This window comes from Leuresthes tenuis, unplaced genomic scaffold, assembly GCF_036924035.1.
Source record: "Leuresthes tenuis unplaced genomic scaffold, fLeuTen1.0.hap1 SCAF_23, whole genome shotgun sequence".
Classification (NCBI taxonomy): Eukaryota; Metazoa; Chordata; class Actinopteri; order Atheriniformes; family Atherinopsidae; genus Leuresthes; species Leuresthes tenuis.
In genome coordinates, this window is record NW_027325377.1 from 9,584,115 (window position 1) to 9,607,267 (window position 23,153).

The 23,153-nt window shown below is 38.8% G+C and overlaps 1 protein-coding gene across 4 annotated transcripts in view; it reads left to right on the forward strand.

The window, feature by feature from the left end:
* Window positions 1-11,702: 11,702 nt before the first annotated feature.
* kcnc2 (potassium voltage-gated channel, Shaw-related subfamily, member 2) overlaps window positions 11,703-23,153 on the forward strand; it is an 84,503-nt gene continuing 73,052 nt past the window's right edge. For 3 of the 4 annotated variants that reach the window (XM_072377584.1, XM_072377585.1, XM_072377583.1), the window contains exon 1: window positions 11,704-12,696. In XM_072377584.1, coding sequence (XP_072233685.1) covers window positions 12,142-12,696 — 555 coding nt within the window. In that variant the 5' untranslated portion in view covers window positions 11,704-12,141. Of the gene's footprint in view, window positions 12,697-23,153 lie in introns of all 4 variants that reach the window. The other variant, XM_072377586.1, reaches the window with a different exon arrangement.

Below are 23,153 nucleotides of genomic sequence, written 5' to 3' on the forward strand. Positions count from 1 at the left end.
CGCTGATCTCTGTTACTTTTGACAATTTTTTAAAATTCGATTTGGATTTATTAAACCGATCAAATGCGTGGGATAATTTCTTAAAGATTGAGAAGAACTGTTTAAGCATTCAGTGATGATGAGTTTATTTAGTTATTGTAATTCGGTTATTGCTAAAAGGTTAAGTGATTGTTGTGTTAAATTGATATAGGAAGTTGAAACTAGGAGCAGTTCCCAGTAAGTTCATTTAAAAATTCTCCACTCATTCTATTAGGGATAGTGAAGGACCGGAAGCAGGCTAGCACCCGCTTCTTCTTCAGCCATGCCTTTGTGAAATATGCAACATAGAAATTTGTGTCGTATTGTTGAAAAATGCATGACCTCCATAGAAAATTGCCTTCTTGAAGGCAGCACATGTTGCTCTTAAGCCTCATTGAACTTCTCTGCATTTCGTTTTGCCGTAAATGAGCCTTGCCAAAAGCACTGATACAATCCCATACCATCACAGAGACTGACTTTTGGACTTTCGAATTTTGGACTTGCCAATATAAATCTGGATGGTCCTTTCTGTCTTTGGTCCAGAGCAGATTCCATCCATTTCTTTTCAAAAAACAATCTGGAATACTGATTGGTTTGCCCACATTACACTACATTGTTATGGTTTGTCCCAGATGGGAAGTTGATACAGCCTCTGGACAAGGCTAACACCTTCTTTCTCTAAATTTCTTGACTCTTTGTCGGTGATATGCTCTTTAGAGGTAGAATTACTCGAATCCTTCCCAATCTTTCTTTGACGAAAGTTGTTTGTTTTTAAATCTTCTGCCCATCTTTACAAATTCATAGAATTCCTCCCGTCCTTTTTTGGAGAGAAGAAGGAAAAATGCATGTATGAAATTAAGTTAATGAGTGGAAACATGAAATAGCCCATGTCTATACTGTCTGCAATAAATTAAAAGTCAAAGTAAATGTAAGAATCACTGGTTTCCAAACTGCTTCCAAGATGTATAAATTCTGTGCTTTTTGCGGTAATTTGTAAAATTTCTTTGATATATCATGAGGCCCAACAATGGAAACACGAGTTCCATTCAAATACATTCCAGTTGGCTTCATGGGCATCTTCAGCAGAATGTTATGGCCCATTCAGCTGTGAGGCCACCATTTCTCCATCCATCCATCCATCCATCCATCCATCCATCCATCCATCCATCCATCCATCCATCCATCCATCCATCCATCCAGTTTCTATACCTGGTCTGGAGCCTCTCCCACCTGCCTCATAGGGCAAGAGGCAAGAGGCAAGAGGCAAGGTACAACCTGGACAGGTGGCCAGTCAATCACAGGGCCACATAGAAACTAAACAGACACACAACCATCCACGCTCACACTCTCACTCACACATCTTCCAATAAAAGGTTTATTCAAAGTTGTATAATCCATTTATTATAACATACATTATTGTGTTATTATCTCTTCAGTCACCATGCTCCATTTCAAAGCTATGAAAACTTGTTCTTCACTATAAAGTCCGCTTGTAAAGTATTAAAGATGGAGGAAATGTCAATGACCATCTACAACCTGCAGATGGCGTTAAAGGTACACAGCAACAATAAGGAAACAAAACACAAAAAGTCAACTGACAACTGGCAGGCTAAGGCCTATCTCTGCAGGATACATCAGATTAATTAAGACTCAGTTTTCATTTACCTAATGTGGAAAATGGATCAAAAATAGATTAATTTAGGCATAGTGAAATGGAAAATGATAAAGAGTGAGCAACAAAGATCAAACTCTGATATAAGCTCCCTTTCATTTCAATCCTTGGGTACTACTGGAGACTTCTTTGACGCATCCTGGTGAAATAAACCTTCTCTTCTAATCATAGCTTATAATTAAACATATGGAGTTCATTAATGACTTCCTCTCATGTAGCACAGGAAAAAGATGCAGCGCAAATTAGCTTGGTTCTTTCAATTAGGAAAGCAACATTTAATCAGCTCACTTGTCTTCCATTGGGATTTCTGTCTAATTCCAACCAAAGGCCTGTGGTTAGTAGAATAATTATTCTTATTCTGTTCATCATAGTTATGAATTGATCTAAAGTCTTCACAACACAGCTTCCATAAGCTGCGGATTAGCTAATTCCCTGCACAGTTTAGTTCAGTGCCACACTGGTCTTCCAATCACACCATGAAATATTGTCAGTAGTGTTACAGCATTTACATTGTGTTTCTAAGTGTGAGGTGCATACTATTTCAAACTAGTTTCTCTACGAAACTCAATGAAAACAGTATATAAATTCAAATGTTTCGGGAATAAATCTTGTTTATTTGGAAGAGTTATCCAACATTTTTATTTGGGTGTTTAGTAAAAACTACTATTCGTATTTATTAAACCTTTTCTGTTTTATTCATAACTATGAGGTTAGGCTATATAACAGAAACACATCACCACAGTTACACAGCACCAAAAAGTGAGGCACTGTTTTTGATGAGACGTTCAACTATTTTTCTTAATGCATTTACAACCTTAATTTTAAAAGTTGCAATGCTAAGTCAAATGAAATTTTTAAAAACGTGTCTTAAACTTATTATTTATTTATTCACAATAGAACATAGAAACATAAAATGTAGAAACTTAGATTATCTTATTACATGAAAAATATGAGCTCATCTTGAATTTAATGGCAGCAACATGTCTCAAAAGTTGGGACAGGGTCAAGTTTACAACTGTGTAGAATCCTGTCTTTTAACAATCTAAACATCTGGGAATTGAGAAAACCAGGATTCTTGCAGCTCACCAGTCCGAGGTTTTCTTTATTGTATTTGGCATTTCATGATACACCAGCTATTTTCAAATGGACAAAGGTCTGGACTGCAGGCATGTCAGTCTAGCACCCGAACTCTTCTACAATCAAGCCATACCGTTGTAATAAATGCAGTATGTGGTGTAGCACCATTTTGTTGAAATATATAAAGCCTGTGTTTAAGACAGACAGTGAAGACAAATGGTTTATTTATTATAAAGAAACAAAGTTGCTACTGAGACAGGAATAATAAATTGCAAACAAAACTCAAGCAGAACAAAGGAAGAATGAACTGACTACTTACTGACCAACAGAGAAACCACAAGGAGGTTGGCAACAACAGCAACATACGACAACAATGATCTGGCAAATGACAGGGGTGACCAGAGAGCTATAGATATTGAGAGGGTAGGTGAGTTGAGTGTTGACAGGTGAGTGATTATTAGGAGACAGATGTGAAAGAGACCAAAGGGATAAGACCAAGGCAACTGAGGACATCTAGGGGTAAAGACAAGAAACAAGAACTGAAAACTAAAACAGAATACAAGTAACAAAGCTCAAACAAAATACCAACCAAGAACACAGAAGACTAACCAAGGCACCACAAAAAATTAAACCAGAGCAAAGACCAAGAAACCAAAAGAAAGAAAACCAAAAACACAAAAACAATGGACCAAGACACTTCCCTATGAAAGACATTTGGTCGGGAGCATATGTTGCTAATTCGTGTTTTTAATTAAATGCTGATTAAGGGTGTAAAGACAAAGGGCATTCAATATTGATTTTCCGCCATGTCCTTCGCGTGTCTCCAGATTCTTGGATTATGATGACGAAATGTGCTGTATATGATGGAAAATGTAAAGTCTTCCCCGATTTATGTTGAGGAATATAATTCTGAAATCACTCCACAATGTAGTTTTTTGCAGATTTCTAAACTGAAACTCTGCCTCTCTTAAGTGCTCTCTACATGCCCAACCATGTTACTGACCTGTTGCAAATTAAGCTAATTAATAGCTACATATTCATCCAGCTGCTTCCTTTTAGTACTGTTTGCTTTCATCAGCCTTTTCTTGCCCCCATGCCAACTTTTTTTAGACTTGTTTCTACCATAATCCAGATGAGCAAATGTTTTTCATGAATTAGTAAAATATTGAATTTTCAGCGTTTGATATTTTGTGTTCTTTTGTGAATGAAAATTGTATTTATAAGAGTGTTTTTATTTGCATTTTACAAAGCATCCCAGCTGTGGAGATAATGATGCATACATGAAATGATATGAACATTACACACGTTTATTTTCATGTAATTTTCTTTTCTGTTGGTTAAAATTGTCTTCAGTCTTTCTCAATAGGAGTTGATTAGTACTTCTCACAGCAGCAGAAATAAGATCTCAACTTCAGCAATTCAGTTTTTCCCATTATTTGAAGGGACATTTGAAATAACAGAGTTTTCATTTTGGATTTCAAACAAGGAAGTCTTTTTGGTCACTGCATGTCTTCAAAGTCAGCAGGATTGTTTTGTCAGTGCTTTGGGAGGGAGGGAGAGGTATTGTGCCTCATCAGATATAAAGACAGCGGAGCTGTACTGAAAGTTCAGACTGAAAGGGCAGAGAACTCTCCCTGTCTGTCTGACAAGACCGCTGCCTTTGTACTCCAGTGAAAGAAATACATTTCAAAAGCATCTATCATCATTCAATTGATTTCTCTGAAACTCAGACTGTGGTGATGGCATTTACTTTATGTTGAACTATGGAACATTGTTCAGTTCTTACATTCTTTCCTTTTGTTCTGTTGCCTCAGTGATTTTCATTCTTTTTTTTTTTTTTACATCAGTTCCAGCTTGATTAAATGACTTACATCTTTGAGCGTCACTTTTCCTATTCAGTATGAGTTAGATTAAGACAGAGGCACTGACCTTTGCTTTCCTTGAAAGTATGCACACCAGTAGTTATGTGCAAGTATTCTTGTACATTTGAATGATGTTCTTGGGTACCAGCCAAGGCTGTGTGTCTGGCCTCTACCTCCCTCTGGGACGGATCTTGGGAAAAATGGACTGGGAGAGAACCTTGGCCTTCCAATAGACTTTTTTTTTTCTTCTTTGCCCGCCAGTTCCCGATAAAGATCAGCAATCTGGCTGCTCTATTTTTAGTGAAGATACTTAAGGGATGGTGAAGGTTGGGGGATGTGGTGGGGTGTAGAGACTCCAGCTCTGGATGTTTGTAGGCAAGGACTGTCTTGATACACTATATTTCTCATCACCCCAAATTAAGAAATTAGAAGCTCTGCATCGCTTTAAATTGAAATGGTAAGCAGCACATCATGGAAAATTCTAATGTTATCACAGTTCATGTTCCCTGTGACCTAATTAGGCCTCTGTTGGTGATCAGTAGGGACTACAGTGGTATTGTCAGGCCTATAAAAACTGAAGTTTTTTCCAAGGATTTGGCTTTAACTGAACACTTTTAAATATCATTAGTTATTTTACAGTTGGCTGCTCTTTGTCTACTTGATATACAGTTGAGATCAAATGAGTGCATCCTCCTTGCTGTATCATATAAACAGAGGTAATGACAACAACAAAATCAAGTGATGATTTGGGAATGTACTCTTTGTCACATAAGTTTAATTCAATTTCTTGTGAGTAGATTTTGGTGTTTTAGAAAATAAAGCTGTAAAATTTCAACTCAGTCAAACCGTGTCATGTCAGCATGGGACTTGTTACTTACACTACTCACTACATCCAATTCAAGTCAGCATTTAGTTCAAGTCAACTGAATTAAACATTGTTGTATTTATATTTTTTATGGTCAGATGGTTTTTATAAAGTAAAGCTTTATCATGTAGCTTAAAGAAAAGCTTTATCATGTAGGTCTGAAAAATGTGCGGGTTTCTGCAGCTTGATGTCCGAAAAAATCTGTTGTTTTACACATGAATGCTGGAGATGTTCAGGAGGACAATGCATTGTCTCCCCCATTGATATTCCAGAGACTTTTGTGTTCTCACATGCCTCCACTCTGAAAGTTTCTCTCACTGACAACTTAAGTTGGTGATTTAACTATTGACTTTACAACTTTAATACTTTATCTAAAGATAATACATTGAAGCTGTGCAATACAATGAACTTATGCATTTTAATAGCAGAATTAAAACATTTGGCTGTAATTTTCCAACAGACATCTGTTGTCACTTGATTCTATATTGTAAACATCCATATCCTCGCAACAACTTTAAACACTTTAAGATCCTGTTTAATCTCTCCTCTTTAAATGATATCTGAAGAAATATTTCAACTGTTCATTTGACTTTGTAGGGCAACATTCTGACAATATGGCACCCCATACTAAATACCTGTTGAAAAATAGGTTTCACACTTTCCACTTCTTCACCCTACCCCACCTTTATTATGTTTTTTGTTTTTTTTTACTTGAGCTTTTTATCCCTTTCTCTCATCTTACAAATTTCCCTTTTTCAAAGTTCTTTTATCTCCATGTCAGAGACGGTTTAAAAAACCTATGAAGCTTCAGTCAGACTCTATGGTTTCAGTCTGGGAAGAGAAACTAGTTAGCTGGTAGCATTCAATCACAAGTGTGGAAAGTGCAACATGTCAAGCAGATTAAGTAGCATAATTGCAGTCAAGTTTGTAGTTCTAATATGGTTTGAGTTTTCTTCTGGCAGTAAAACACCAGCAGATTGTGAAGAACAAATACAAGAGCAAGCTTGCAACACGTACGGTGATATACTAAAAGAAAAAAAAAAGTTAATTGTGGCATAGTTTTTTTCATTAATTAGATTTGATCATATATATATATCAATTAATGTATTGGTTGTCAAAAGAAATTCATTGAATAAGTTAAAACAAAAGAAAATAATTAAGATATTTTATCATGTGGAACAAGGCAGATTAATTTTTGAATGTGATTTTTACAAATACATAAACCTGATTACTGCTCATTTGAATGTCTTTAGCTTTATTGGTCATTTTGCATCACTGTCATTTTTATGCAATTAACTCATGTTTAACTGACAAATGGACATCACATAGACTTTAAAGTATGTTTTATGTGAAAACTCTTAAATCCTTGTGGATGGAAATTTGTTATGTCATTAGAATTTAGAAAATTCCCAAAGCCATGTGGCGAAAAGTAGCAACGATAATGACACCAGCACTTTACTGAAAAGTTCAAATATTTGCAACTTAAAATCTGGCAGCAGCTTTAGATAAGTAGAGCACTCTGAAAAAGCATCTGTGGGCAGATGTTTTCTGTCAGCAGCCGCTAGAGTTCTTTACTCAGACAACTTGCCTAATTTGTAAGCGGCCCACCAGGAATTAGTCACTCCTACATATTTAAGCACTGGGTGACAGTGGAGAGGAAGAACTCCTTATGAACAGAGGGTGACTTCCAGCAGAACTAGACTCAAGAAGAGAGGCCATCTACCTGACCAGATTTGACAGACACAAACATAAAAACGATAGGCCAAGTATCTGTGCTATGGGAAAGAGAGGAAAAAACACGGGTTAATAATGCCAGTAATGGCATATTCAGTAAAATAACAAAGAGGAAGTAGAGCAGAGTAAAGTGCTCCGTGTAACATTTTCCCAGAAGTCTAGGCCTATAGCAGGATAACTAAAGGGATGACTCAGGTTATTCTGAACCAAAATTTTAAGTCTAATGCTAAAGATGGGGGATTATCAGCCTCCTGAACCCAAACTTGAAGCTAGTTTCACAGGAAAGGGGCCAAAACTGAATGCATTGTCTCCAATTTTACTTTTATACACTAAAGGAACTACAAGTAATGCTGGAGTCTGAGAACAAAGTACTCTGTTGGGAATATATGGTACAATGAGATCTTTAAGATACAATGAAGTCTGTCATTAAGGGCTTCCCATTAGGCACTAAATGTGAGCCCAACACATTCATACTCAGGTGGTCGCTAGGCAGGGCCCCCTCCTGGAGGCCGTTCTGCTTTGTTTGGGCTGCCCACACTGTGGGCTCTTCCCATCTGGGCCCTACACCAGAGGAACCACATGGGCCCTGTATTTTTCACGCTGGTAGTGGGACTCACAGTTGTTGCCTGTTTGCGCTCCACAAGAGCCCAAATAGGGTCATTATGTAGGGAGAGGATTTTGAAATGCTATTCTAGATGTTACCATGAGCTAAATACAGAGAAAATCTAATTGAAGAAATAGATCCCTTGCTATCCTACCACATGATACACGTGTATTTATATCCACTCTGATTTATTATAGAATTCCTGTATCTCACAAGCTGATCATTAACAAATGCGATCAGAGCAGAGACCACATCAATCAATAAGGCCAGTTCCTTATTGATTCATCGCATTTTTTTAATGTCAAAGATAGTCCTGAAACAGTTGCATTGAAAAAATATGCTAATGGTTAATTTGACATTTATATATTATTGCTTGTCTGTAAAAATGTAAATGAGATAAGCTAAAACAGGCATCAGGTGTACAATAATGTAACTTAGGTGTTCCCTTAGGTTAAACAATTAACTTATGTGCTGATGTGCAATCCAAACTGTGTCAATGCTGAGATTCAGCTTATCTGCCCACCACTCTCTGATCCTCATACAAATCTCCATAGAGTGCAACTGACAAGAAAGCAAATATGTCAGAAGTTGTGCACATACCTCCACAGAAGAAGGAGTCTGGCGTATCTGACGAAGGTCTGAGTCCATACTTGGATTTTCAGTTTCTTGTTGAATGCTGCTAAAGTGAGCGAAAGTCCTTCCTGCTGTAATTATCTTTAATCACAGGGGTTCGACACATTCATTTAACCTCCACTTAAAATCACTGTGGGAATACAGCTGTCGCTATAAATGGAACACTCCTGAGTGTCTGCCAGTTGAAACTGTTAATACATGGAACAAATCCATTACTGTATTGAGATTGTGATTAATTTCCTTCCACCTGTTAAGACCCTGTTCATTTAGTTTAAAATGATGCCAAGCAATTTTGTCACTTGACTGAACATAAAATGATCATCAAAAAAATCATGCAATTTTGTATCTTTAAACTCAGACTTTAAAAGAAGGAAGATTTTCAGCACATTTAATAAAGACAAGCAATGAAAAATTAGGTCACTCAGAGGTTGCAGATTTACAAACTGGCCTTGCATCAGGGAATAATGATGCATGTAATTATGAGAAAAATCAACTGCTGGGGCTCCTTGTTGATTGAGCAGAGCTAGACTCCCTAAAGATGTCCCTCTTCTGTCCTCTTTCACTGTGGTGACTGTCAGATGAAGGTCCTTCTGGTTGACAGTTACTTCCTCGCTCTTAACAGCAAATAATGCTAGCTGACGACTCTTGAATGAGTATCAGTGCTAGCTTGGAGTCACAATGCTTAGCTGTCTCATAGTTGTACATTACCTGAATATTATAAGTTTTAATTGATGAATGATAAAAATGGTGAATACGTTCAACTGAAAGAGAGGAGGGGACAGAGTTCACATAGAAAAGAAACAGACAAACAAAGATTTCCAACAAGCATATGTGATTTTAGGAAGCATAAAGGGTGAATTGTTTTGCAGTCAAAGAAACAAAGCACTCTAACACGAACAAGAGTCTGGACTGAAACAGAGTTGACAATATGAAAATACTGATCATGAAACCACATCAAAGTCTGCCACACACCCATCCATACAGCGTGTATGTGCCACGCTGACAGCTACAACAGCATGCCAATCAAACTTTTGTAATATAGCCATTTTGTGCTGCACTGTAATAGGCAGCAGTGAATGTCAGTCAGCCTACTGACAACAATACCCAACATCACTGGAAAAATCAAGACAACCGAATGAGGAACTGTTATTTTTCAAGCTGTTGAATAGGAAGAGGTCTGCTGAATTTAAGAGGGCCATAACCTCTCTCCAGGCTAAATGTGGTTAAAAGAAAGGCTTCGTAATTATTGTATGTCTGAGAATTTCTTAAGCATAGAATTGCAGACAAATGACACAATGTTCCATAAATTCTATTCTAGTGAGGTAAAGTCTTGAGAATGATATCTGCTCCATTGTGGAAATGCTCATAATAGTCATATTCCCTTCCTTTCCCACTTGTAGGGGTGGTAATATACAAGATGCCTTAATGAATCCTATTTTAGTGAATAAACAAACGACTTGTGTGGTTGTATTGATTGGAGTACTTGTTAGAACTAAAGATAATTGGGTGTTCAACTGACATCAGAATGAAATGATAGCGCAGCACTTGTGTCTTGAACAAGAGATAGAGCAGACTCTACGTCTTTTGGGAGCTTAGGTTATTCAGTGTCTGGACCAAGATGTTGCATAACTTCAATAAGTCAGTGAGTGCAATATGCTTTACAGCCACCTGCTGAGGCAGCAGCATCAGACCCAGTGACCCAAAGAATCTTAACAAACTGATAAAGAAGGCTGGCTCTGTGGACTGCTCTGGAGTCCCTTGAGATGATTGTGAATAGAAGAATGCTGCATAAGCTGCACAACATAATGGAAAACACTGCCCATCCTCAGTGCAACATGGTGATAAAATGACAGTGTCAGATGCTTCCTTAGCTTCGCTGCAACAAAAACAGGTACAAGAGGACATTCCTGCCTACAGCAATTAATTGAATGACTCTCTATAATAACTATTTGTCTATTTATCCTTCCAATCATTCATTGTACTACATCAGATTCATTTCTGACCTTATTCAACTTTGCAATTCAGGCACAGACCATGTTTAGTTGACGTTCAGAGAAGACTTTTTAAATCTAGAAGTTTGAGTCAGACAGGGTCAAACCTGCTGCTACTATCCAACTACTGTTGTCAGAGGCAAAGCACACTCTCTAATGTCACTTATTGGGGTGTGGCTGGAGGTCACACTGGTTACAACATCTGCAGGACAATGCTGCATCATCTCCTCTGACTCAGGAGCTGAGGTAAGGAAAAGGTTGCAAAATCCACAGGGAATTAAATCACAAAGTCTTGACTTAACAGAAAATGGATCATTTCTTAACCTTTTCCAGCATAAACTAAACATTGACTCAGCATCTCCCAAATCAGCTTGGACTGAGGTGTTGAAGTCCTACAATGTGTACATTTTTTGTGAATATGCTGCCCCTGAACATTATCCATAGAGAATCAATATAGTATGTATTATAGTTGAAAAGACATCACATGTGAAGTAGGACAGCAGTTGGTCAGCTTATATGCATATCATCTACAAATTTATCTATAACAGTAGCTAGAAACATATAGTCGTGATAGAGTAGTCTATAGTTTCATTTATGAGTGTAAATAATGCAACACAAGAATCTAACCTTAACAAAAAGAGATTATTCCTGCATTATTGCTACTTTATTAAAGTATCAGGCAAATACAGGCACACGTAACCACTTTGTGTTAGGAATAATGATTTCTCGTTCAGGGTCACTTCGGCAGCGATGCCAGAATGTGATATAGAAGATTAATATAACCAAAAAAAACAAAAATAAACTTAGGCTATGTTTGTAGAAGAAATTGCGCAAAAAAATGCTTGAAGGTTACAAAGCAGTGATGTTCTCTCATCCTGTGACAATGCGGGGGAAACTTACTTTTGTTTGAAACATCTTACAAACAGGAATAGTTTAATGTCATCATCCTGTAATAATCACAACACTCAGGTCCACTTCAAGAAAAAAAAAAAGAAAAACCTGTTGAAGGTTTGAGTGGTCTGTTACAGCTTTTCATCTTTTACTCTACTGATTAAAACGAAACAAGTCCCTCTCTCGGGGTGGAAATTTCCTATTTACGTTATTTTGCTGAAGCAAAACCAAAATCAAATTCCCTGAAGCTGGCCTTTGATTTTTCGCAGCAAACAACGAGACAACTGCGTGGAGTTTTGCTAAAGAAGATGTAAGTGATGGGTTACTTTTCTGTTTCACTGCAATGATAAAGGCATTACTTTTAGAGAGGATTCTTAAGAAATGCGTTACACATTTTTAAGTAACGTGTCCGACGCTGACGAGCGGTCGTGCGTCTTGGAGAGGGCAGGGACGCGGGAGACGCGCAAGCAGCAGCTCAGTCTGTTTGGTGCCACCAGTTGAGATCATTCAACACTCCACGGCAGCACCGACCGTCGGAGCGGAGTGTGGAATACAAATTGACGACCTTAATCTCTCTGGAATTTTCCCAAACAAGTATGGGCATCATTCTCGGCCCTCAAAACAGCCACGGAAGCGACGAATGAATGCGAGCGGAGATGCTGCGCACCACGACCAAAATCGTGGAGCCTTTTTGAAAAGGACTGTGGGTGTGTGCGCGTCGGGCTCGCCGTTACCTCAGGACTGCACTCACCAACTTCCCCCGCTTTCCATCAAGTCATGTCTGATACAGAGCGATGGGCAAGTTTGACGATAACGAGAGGATAATCCTCAACGTCGGGGGCACCAGGCACGAAACCTACAAAACCACCCTGAAGACCCTTCCGGGGACGCGACTGGCCCTGCTCGCCTCAGACTCGGACATAGACTCCGTGCTGGATCAGCTGCAACAAGTCCCCGGCTTCATCGAGTACAACGCGCGGACAAACGAGTACTTCTTCGACCGCCACCCGGGTGTCTTCGCCTACGTACTCAACTACTATCGTACCGGGAAGCTCCACTGCCCGGCGGATGTGTGCGGACCGCTCTTCGAGGAAGAGCTTTCCTTCTGGGGCATCGATGAGACGGACGTGGAGCCCTGCTGTTGGATGACATATCGGCAGCACCGGGACGCGGAGGAGGCTCTGGACGTGTTTGAACTCAACGTGGACAATGGGGATGAGGACGACGAGATAGGAAAAAGGCTCGGCATTGAGGATGTGGCTGCCGACGGGAATGTCAGCATGTGGAGGAAGTGGCAGCCGGTGATCTGGAATCTATTCGAAGATCCCTACTCCTCCAGGGCAGCGCGGGTAAGGGCGCACCGCTGCATCTGGGGCTCTTCAATACTTAAAACACACTAACCCCCACTTGTTACCTCACTTTTATTCACAGAAACACATAACAGCTCACATTAAAACAATTCCTAGAAGTTTCCTTAAAGTTTCTGTCCAGTCTATTACTATAGTTTTAATAGTAAAGACGGTTATATTGTGGTCTTGTTTCATTCAACAACTTCATTTTCTGATTTTGGAGCCTGATTTCAGAACAGATTTCATCAACTCACTTCAAAATGAGCAGATTTTGCACCGATAAAAAAAAAACAAGATCCAACACTGCCAGGATATAAGGGGTATTTATAGAGGACTATGGAATGTGTGTCAAACACATAAAGCCTGCATGATGTTGATCAATTGAGCATATATTTTTTATATCTCTGTCACTTATGGCTCTCGAGAAATTCTGTCCGGAGGGTCACAGCTCAATGAAATGTCATGTCAGCAGCGACACTGTTGTAAAAACCCATTTAGATTTCAGCGTTTCATACTCAGCATCCCATTTAGATGTAGAATGATAACAAAATAAATGTGTGGGACTTTTCTAAAACAAGAACAGTACCTCATGCTGGGAATAGAGGAGGTGTAAACTTACAGGCTACAGTTGGCATCTTTGTCTTTCCCTTTTTTTCATTTTTTTTTCATTTTTAACCACTGAGCTGGTTTGAGTGCAGTTCAACAAAGAATGCATGCTTAGATTTAACAATCTAGTCGGCAAGTAGGTATTGTCTATATATTTGATTAAAGATGCAAGAATATAAAACCACACAGACACAAGTTATTCTATCATTCCATACCGTTGCAGCATTAATCATTACATGAACAACAGTTTCGGAATAGTTCACACTTTCCTACCCCTACCATCAGTGATGAACAGGGGCTCTGCTAAGCTCGCCTGGGCTGCAGGTGAATTTTGGGTAATGGACAGCAAGTCATTCCTTATTGGCACACAGGAGTCATTGACTGCCAGCAAAGACGTCATCTTGTTTAAATGGAAATGAAAGCGAAAAAAAAAGAGAAGAAAATACACAAAAGCATTCATGATGTCACATGCAACATGTCAGCTTTGACTGATGGTTGAGGCTTTTCATTCAACACAGTCAGACAGGATAAAACCTGCTGCTGCTGTCTAATCTCTGCTGTCAGAGGCAAACACCTGCTGTGACATCACTGTGCAGGGTGTGACTGGAGGTCACATTGCCTAAGAGTTTCAACCCCTGCAGGACAATGCTGTAGCAGCTGTTTCGATTCATGGTTATGTGTGAATTTCTACATTAAAGGCTCAGAAAAGCAGTGTATCAGTTACAAATTTCAACTCAAATATCTGGTGGCTTTTGTAGAACTTTGCATTCGATTGATTCAGTTGCATGTTTTCCTAGATCAGTTTTAACATTTCCCGACTCCAGACAAATTAATTCATATGCAAAATTGTCTATTCATTAGAAGTTAAATAAAATTTTCTGCGTAGTCTTGCACTTTTAACCGTCTGTATCTTATAGCCACTGGTTGTTTAGTCATGATATATATGTATATATATTCGAAAAATTTAATTATATCCATGTCCCTCAAAACATGGAGGATTTTTCTATATTGCCCCAAAGGTTTGTCTTCTTTTTACAGCAGTCTTCTTGTTTTGCAATGAACTCAGCCAGAGCCAGTGTTGCCAGAGCTTATGACAGAAGCAAGCAACCTGATCCATGAAATCAAGCCCAGTGCAAACAACAGTGTTCTTACAAAACAAGCCCAAAATCGCTCACAGAACATAGGGTTTAAAATATCTACATAATGCGAAAACTTCAACATACTCTATATTGCTTTATTAGATTATTGCTTATGCTGAATATGACCTCATACCTGCAGTAAAAAGCAAACAGAAGTATCAGAGATGTATGGGTATTAGAGATGTATGGGTTGGGGCTGAAGGGCTAGCAGCTGCTCAAACTAGGAAAAGGTAAAGAGAAACCCTCCAAACATCATAAACTTGTAGTGGTTAATCTGAATGCTATATCGTAGATTTTTCATGCAATTCACATTAGCATACAATGGTTGTTGTCTTTGGCACTATATTCTTTTCAATGAAAATACTTCCATATTGCGCCAGTACTGCGCAGCCACTGCACAAGCAGTGACTGACTGATGGCTGTGCACGAGTGACGCAACACAGGCGCTCTTCTGCTGTGGAAATATAGTGCAAATGTAGATGTGTCTAGGACATAAATCAAATGGCGTAAAACTCTACCTAAATCTATCTAAGTTGTTTTAAAGGGTGACATGTAGCTCTCCTCCTGTCCCTGCTTTGAGTAGCTACTAGCTTGGTTAGCTCATCAGCCCCCAGCTTGATTTTCCAAACTGAGAGCACTCTGACCATTGACTCCTGCAGATATGCAATTATTACTAAGAAGTTCTTCACTTTGAGAACTTCACTTAGGAAAAAGGTATATATTAGTATTAAATATATAAACTTGTAGCTCATTTATCTGTTTAATTTTCATGAATAATTAAACTACTTTGTGGAGATTGTTTATATGCTACTGCAGAGGCTGTTGAATGGATCCACAAACAACTCTGGATACATACACAGAACTTCAAAATGTTTTTTGCCATGTGCAATCAAATGGTCACATTTTGCTTTTTTTGCTTTATTTTAATATTAGACTATTATGTAGAACACCTGCTACACTTGCATGAATTATTCATGCATTTATCACAGTGCACCTCTGTCACAACACCACACATAGATTAGGGTTATTGTCATGCATATTCTCTTTGTTTGTCCTGCATTAGTTTTATATTCATTGATTGAAATCTCCCGTGCCAATATTTTTAGCTCTCCTAATTGTAATGAATACTAGACCTTTCTTCAAATATTGAGTAGCTAAAAACAGAGCAGCAGAGTCAGCTTTGGTTTCATGCACTGTGATTACATCATTCCTCCTCCTCACTGTCTACAGGTGGTGGAATGAAAAGGACTATGAGGTTGATGTTTAAACAAAGAAAGCAGTGTTGTAGGTTTACATAACACCTCACCAGATAAGGGGAGATGCACAGACATACATTATTAAATATATACTTTTTATCCTTTGAGGATGGGAATTTTTCATGTTAATCAATGTGACAAGCCCTGGCTACTTAATGTGTATTTGTCTCACAGTTCAAACTCATAATTTTCGTGACCCCCAGTTTCTTAGATTGGACTGTGACTTCAATCGGAAATCAATATGTGTTTCCTTTCTTGCCCAATTCCAGAGTCTGATTCCCAGCTACATTTTTGATCAAATTGGAGGTGTTTGGCTGTGTGGGTTTTTTTCCACTCCCTCCTCAAACTTTTGTTAACGTCAAAAGGAATACTATAATATGAAATATATGATAAACGAAATATGTAACATTTTAGCAATTACGAGAGTGTAAGACTTGAACTTGATTTTACACCTAGATATCAATCCCAAACCCATTGAAAAAAATTAAGTAACATTACATAACAGGCATGTGAATGACTAAGTCAGAATTCTGTCATTCTGCTGCTCTTTCTCCTCATCTATGAGACCTCATTGGTACTTTCTTGGAAGTGTTTCTTGGCAACTACTCTAATGACAGACAAACTAGTAGGGATGTAACAGGCGTACATATTGAGTTGGTTTCAGCAATCCTTTATGGGCAGTAAGGAGTTGATGCAGCTGAATGCTTGTTTACGACATGTGTATGTTTTCTGTCAATAGAGAATCACATTCCCTGATTTGTACAAGAGAAATGCTTTGTGTTTGAGTTGGGCAAAAAGACTGAAGGCAGAGTGTTTGTTTGTCTGAAAGAATACCCCCAGGGCACTAATCTGCTCCCTGACAAGGTGTTTTGGGAGGGCAATGCGAAATTAACCGCCATGGAAAGTGATGGTGTGTCTTCAGCCAGTTCCCCCTTCAACCCAACACCACAGAGACTGCTGCAATAACACTTAAATGCTGTTTAACAGCTGAAGAAATATTTATCATGAAGCTGTGGTAGTGAATAAAAAGGTGGATTTAGCGTTATATGACAGTTATCATTGTGTTTTCAGTAAGCATTAAAAAAAGGCCTGAATCTCTGGCCCTGTTCAGACCTGGTGGTAATGGGTTCTGGGTGATTAGATCACAAGTGGATAAGTTTTAGTTTTTAACTTTTGTTTGTTCGCAACTGGTAATAATTTATGCTCTCGGTTCATCTTTAGGCAACACCTCTGATCGTATCTGATTTTCCTGTTCTGTTCTTAAATCAGCGCATGCATAGTTTCCATCTTTAAAATGCAAATACACTGTTATTTTTACCCCGCAGAAGGCAGCAATTTTCCATTCTGCCAGAGGGAAGAAGAAGAAAACACTTTCTGTGCACATGTAGTCGTTAGAGATAAGGAAATGAAAGCAAAACAGATTTGTTCAATACTTTGTTGTGTTTCCAATTAAATCAATTGTGATGGCTAATGGTGATGATATTGTACATGTTCATATAGAAGGGACAAGATTTAGTCCTTATTTATTGCAAAAAACGGATGTAATTTCTATATTTGTTTTATAAGACACTAACACTGTCACGATAATTGGCCTAAATGTATATCCTAAAGCCAAAGAAGTCATCACTTTTAGGTATTCACTTGAACTTCAATGCAAAAGATGAAATAGGTGGATTCAGACAGGTGATATTTCAGTTCATGGTTGCCTAATCCACTAGGCAGAGTGGAATGCGTCAGTTACCCAGATCATAACACGACCTCAGTCCTCTGTGTCATTGTCTCATTTGTTTAAGGGATCATATCACAGTCAATTTGACAATTTTTCTTTTACAATGGTGTCATTAACAACATGACAAGTGATGTCAGAGAACACCTCAGAGTTGGATGAGCTGTATTTAGCCTTTCATGAGTTTGTCTCTCCAGGTAAGCTGAAATCCCCAAAGTGTAATGTTTTTTTTTCTCAACCAATTCGTTCACAAGTGTTCATGTGCCAGCAGTCAGCAGTAGCAGGCGTGTTTCTCCTGGCTCCCCACGCTGTTTCTATTGTTGTAGCCATCCTGTTCTCTCCTCTCGTTCTAAGTGCTGCCTCTTTAATTTTAAGCGTGGATGTCAGTATGTTCACTGGTCTGTGTGAAAAAAGTGAGAATTTCAGAGTGACCGTTTATAAAAAGGTAAAACCAACATGTATGGTTACTTTCTTTTTCTGTCTATGTGTATATAAATACATATATATATATGTTATTCTACATTTTAATCTGTTTGTTTGTCCCTCTCATATCTCTGTAGTTGGCCATTGCTGGATTGGGATGGTAACAAAAAAAAGAAACAAAAGAAAATACCCACCTTTTTCATTTCTCATGTCTGCACTCTGAAGCAGAGGTTGAACTGATGCCTGACATTGTAGCCCCCCACCCTCCCACTTCTCAACATACATACACAATTCACCCTCACCCACCCACACCTCCTCCCTACCCCACACATGATCCCATGATCCCATCTGAGACTGCAGCTTGCTTTATGCCACTTAAGAGGTGAAAAACTCAAACCGTCTGGGTGCTGCCTGCCGCATGCCTGAAGATACCAAATCCAGGCCGCACGCTCAGCCTGCCTGTTGTCATAGCAACATCATCACTCATCACCACGGCCTGTTTTCATTGAGATCTGGCCAGTCTGGAAAACTGATTTCAGAAACCTGCTCGACCGCGAACCCTTATTGCTTAGTAACCTCTTGTGTGCTAGCTTGTTAGTTCTGAGGCAGTGATGCAAAAAAAAAGGGTGTTGAAGTGTCACTAACACAACTGATCCATGCGTGCATGTCTCTTTAACTGCTTACTTATTGCTGTCAGAAGGTTTACATGGTTATTGTGCTTTAGCATTTTCACTTTTTGACCCTGTCTACCTCAAGCTACAGGTGTACCAGCTTAGAGTGCCGCATCAAAAAGCCCACTTAAGTGTTTTGTGCAGCATTTTAGGAGGACAGGAAACGTGGCTGATCTGCTGCAAACAGACGGCAAGGCCTTGCTGAGTAAATAAAGTCTGATGTGTAAACAGTAGCAAACCTGACACTGAGTAGGAGAGCAGGGCAAATGGCTGCCCGAGCGTGGGCGTTGACAGCACACTGCTGGGCTTGTTTGTAACCACCGCCAGTCACGTTAATTTGACATGCCAATCATCATCTTCTGCTGCTTTGATTGACCATAATAACTCAGAGTACTGCAACTGAGGTTAGTATGAGTAAGACATTAACAGAACCGAAGATGTAAATGTGAAAGGTATAATGTGAGATGTCTGCTTCTTTACACATTTGATGGTGTATTGGTTGCTAAGCGCTAATGACTGTAGTGCTCACGCTCTGCAGTTTGTGCTTATTAACTCCCTGTGTGGTATCTGTGACACCTTAAGTGACAGTGTACTGTTTTGTGCATGGATAGTTTTGTAACTGACTACTAAAAAATCTGCAATCTACAAAAAAATCTACAAATCTACAGTCTCACCTGCACATGTATGAATAGATGGATTCTGATTAATTCTGACTGGCAAGCTGAAGCGAAGAGCTACTTAGAATGGGCCCACTGAGGAGCAAAGTTTTTACCATCTAAAACAACTTTTCCATTTGACAGTTATTTATTTTGTCACTGATTTTTTTTCTAGCAAAGAACATTCGTGTGCCAACATGTGCTACAAAAGACTTGGAGAGTTTAAGTGCAGAGTGATTTTGGTTGAAATGAGCCTTAAAAGATGGATATTGGTAACATCAGCCAGCTCTATCTATCTAATAAAAAGGAAAGTTTTAAGCCTAATCTTAGAAATAGAGTTTCTGCCTCCCAGAACCCCAACTGAGAGATGGTCCCAAAGGAGAGGAGTCAGATGAATGAAGGCGCTTCATCCCTTTCTACCTTTAGTAGGTGTAGGAACTTAGTAAATGTGCACCCTGAGAAATGAGGCAGTCCAAGAGAATTGTCCTGGTAAAAAAATAACAAAACTTCCTTAGCTTCATTACAGTAATAATGAAGGCCTAGCTACTGCCCTTCATTTAAAGGGGAACTCCGGTATTTTTATACCTAGACCTTATTTCTGGCATGAAATACTTTTATCTACTCACCAAGAACAGTTTGGCGAAAGTCGGCGTCCTTCGGAAGCTATTTAGATAACTCGCGATCGGCATATATCCATATAACGGAGTGAACAGGGCAGGGACGATGCAGCCTCTAAATAAGGCACTATCTGTCTTTATTTCACCAATACTTTAAGACGAATGAATGAACAAACGCGTACTATAGCTCTGTTAGCTCATAGGTGCTGTTATGCGGCTTCTTGCAGCTATTAGGAGAGCTAACGGAGGGATTTCTACACAGGCACTCTACTGGGACGACTTCATCCACTTAGAGCACAGTTTATTTACTCCTTTCTCTGTAACAGTCGGCTAACTTCACACGGAGTTTGCTACTGCTAGTTTTGTGCAACATGGAAGGATATATATAAAATTTTGACGATGTGAACGACGACTTTGAGTAAGATTGGATGTTCTTACTGGAGTGAATGAGCTATGCTGCAGCCATGTGTCGATGAAGTGGTCCTGGTAGAGGTGTGTGTAGAATTCCCTCCGTTAGCTCTCCTATAGCTGCAAGTAGTCACATAACAGTAGCTTTTTTTTTCTTCGTGTTTGGGGTCAAAACAGTAGTTTTAAAAGAAGAAAATTAAACTTATATCATGAGGTGAAGTCTAACTTAATTGGCGCCATTTTTCTTCATAGAAAAATATAGCTGAGTATCATTTGTATAGCAATGGAAAGGGCAGTGATTCCTGATAATACTGCCTAAGGAAAGCATGTACTGTAGAAACTGAAAAATGTTGGCTCGAGGACAGAACCTTCTGGAACCCTATGGCTATTGGACTCCAGCAAAGTTGTGCGGCATGTTTGTATGTCCCCTCTGTGCTGATGTCCGACCACCTGTCATAACTTTCCTCAGCCACATAGGGGCAGTATTAAAAAGATATGAGTCAACTTGAAATGTAGCATTCTCTTGTGTCCTTGCTGTTGTTGGTTTTTTTTTTGCCCTGGGATTCAGTTTTATCTGCAGTCTCAAATATTTGTCTGTTTTTCGCATTTATAGCTTTTCTAGGTGAGTTCGATGAGGTCTTTTCCTTTCTGTTTCATTCAACCTTTCAACCGTATAAGTATAGTCATCGCCAAGAGCAATGCACTGTTTTGGAGGTATCCAGCCAAACAGTCTGTCTTGGTTAAATGTCCACAATCCCTAATTCTTTTTGAGGTAAGCGCAATGTTGATGGATATGTACATGTTACCATGAATCCTGCTTAACTCAATGTAAATCTGATAGATATGACATATTAGCTCAGTGCATTCATTTTAAATCCAGTGGCGAGTTCCAGTCTTTAGGACGATGCTCTTAGATATTAGTTAGGTTATAGAATCTATTTTTATATGTGCCTTAATGGGTTAGAGCATACAGTCTAAGAAATGTAACTTTAGCTTTAAGGAAGCAGCCATTTAAAAGAAGAATATCTCTATATAGTTTTATAGGCTAGTTTTCACAAAATTCAACTTAAGTATTGCTAGCTTGTTTCCACATCTGATTTACTTGTGTTTATCATAAGTTAAGTTAAGACTTTATTGTCATGTAGATACATGAAATACACAAAATTACTACTCCACATTACTCCAAGGTAGCTTCAGCACTTGGCTGTGTTGGTATCAGGGTTGCAGATTATAGATTACATAAATGCAAACTCATATACAGGACTCAGGATTTTAAGATAAAACACAACATTGAAATCCTAACAGCACAGTCAGTACTTGATGTTAAAAAAAAAAAAAAAAAAACAGGAACCTATTGAAATCCAAAAGACAAGGTCAAACAAACAAACAAACACAGAGCATAGCAAAAATTCATGAACCGTGGTTTTCAGGCCTTACAAAAATGACTTATTGTGCTAAGTCCTCTGCTAGAAACATTTTCTGAAAATTGGAAAAAATGCAGTAATACGGCTACCATGTTCGAATTGGTTAAACAAATGATTTAAGCTGATATGTATGCACACAAGTACAACAATGTAGTTGCCATCCTCCACCACCTAAAATTATATGGTGCAGAAACGTGTCACTGTGCATACAAAAGAAGAGACATTGAAAGGGCTGTTGGATAGTTAATGCAGGAGACTTGTTTAGCATGCATAATTGGACCCCTTACCTCACAGTTCAGCTGCTCGCTCTAAACAGCATCCCATCAGGCCTTGATCTTTCCATCTGGGTGTTGTTTTTTTTATGTATTGCACACAAAGTTGTACTTTTTCAACAGAGATGACACACATGCCCACTCTCTCTCTCTCATGTGAATAGATATTTAAATTATTGCACAGCAGCTTGAAGTGCCAGATTTGGCATACATGATGACAGTGTCACTCCGAGGCTCTAAAACAGGTCTCCACGACTGATTTCCTTCCCTCTGTGAGATCTTCGTAATATCTCTAGAATAGTCAAAACAATAACAGTGGGTGTTTTATCATATTTGCTTGGCTTCATTTATATAATATAATATCATTTCTCAAATGTTTATTTGGTCTTCAGTTTGCCTTTTGTCTGTCAACTATAAATAGGGATTTGTTTGCTTTTTTCTGAGCTGATGAAAGAATACCTTGGAAAAATATGAAGCATTGTGGGTAATAATTGCTATGGAGATTTCTTTGCCCATAATGAAATAGCTGCCATGAAGAAAAACAGTTTGTCTCTGCTGTCTGAAAGTTTTTTTTCCCCTTGGACTGAATTTTGACAGCAGCTAGCATGATATGCATTTGATCTTAAAAGAAGCATCTTGCAGCATGAAACAAAAATGCATGTTTGACCTTCCTGGCCATTAACTGTCTTCCTATAACAGTGAATTTGGGCTTCCCTTGGGTGTAAGCTTGAAAAATAGATAAATGAATGAATTACGCCACATCTGTTAGTCTTCTAATCATTTTAAAACGCTATGTGTTGTGTTCATGTAGTAGAGGGGATAAAGTAGAATTAGCAAGCCTTGTTCTTTGATTGGGTGTTGTATTTCTAGCTTGGCAACAACTGAGCTGATGACACAATTTTGGTGTCAGCAGGTAAGACAGGTGAGATCCCTCTGTAGACAACACAAATGGAAGCTCACAGCTAATAAATCAATGTCCGATCCAGATCCTCTCCTTCACAGTCCAGGATTAAACCATCTGTTGTTAACAAGCACTTGCAGTCCCAGCTCCTTTGCTCTTACACCTCTGTCTGTAGTCTCTGTCAGTCTGTACAGTCTGACAGTCATATAGAAGAGCATCGGAGTCTTGAATATGTGACTGCTGCCAGTGAAACACATAATGGTTTGACTTTGCTATTTCTTGATCCTTGTTTTGCTCCTGCCCAACTTCTGTAGAATTGGAGTCTTATTGCCGACTTTGGTTGGGTTTTCTACAGTTC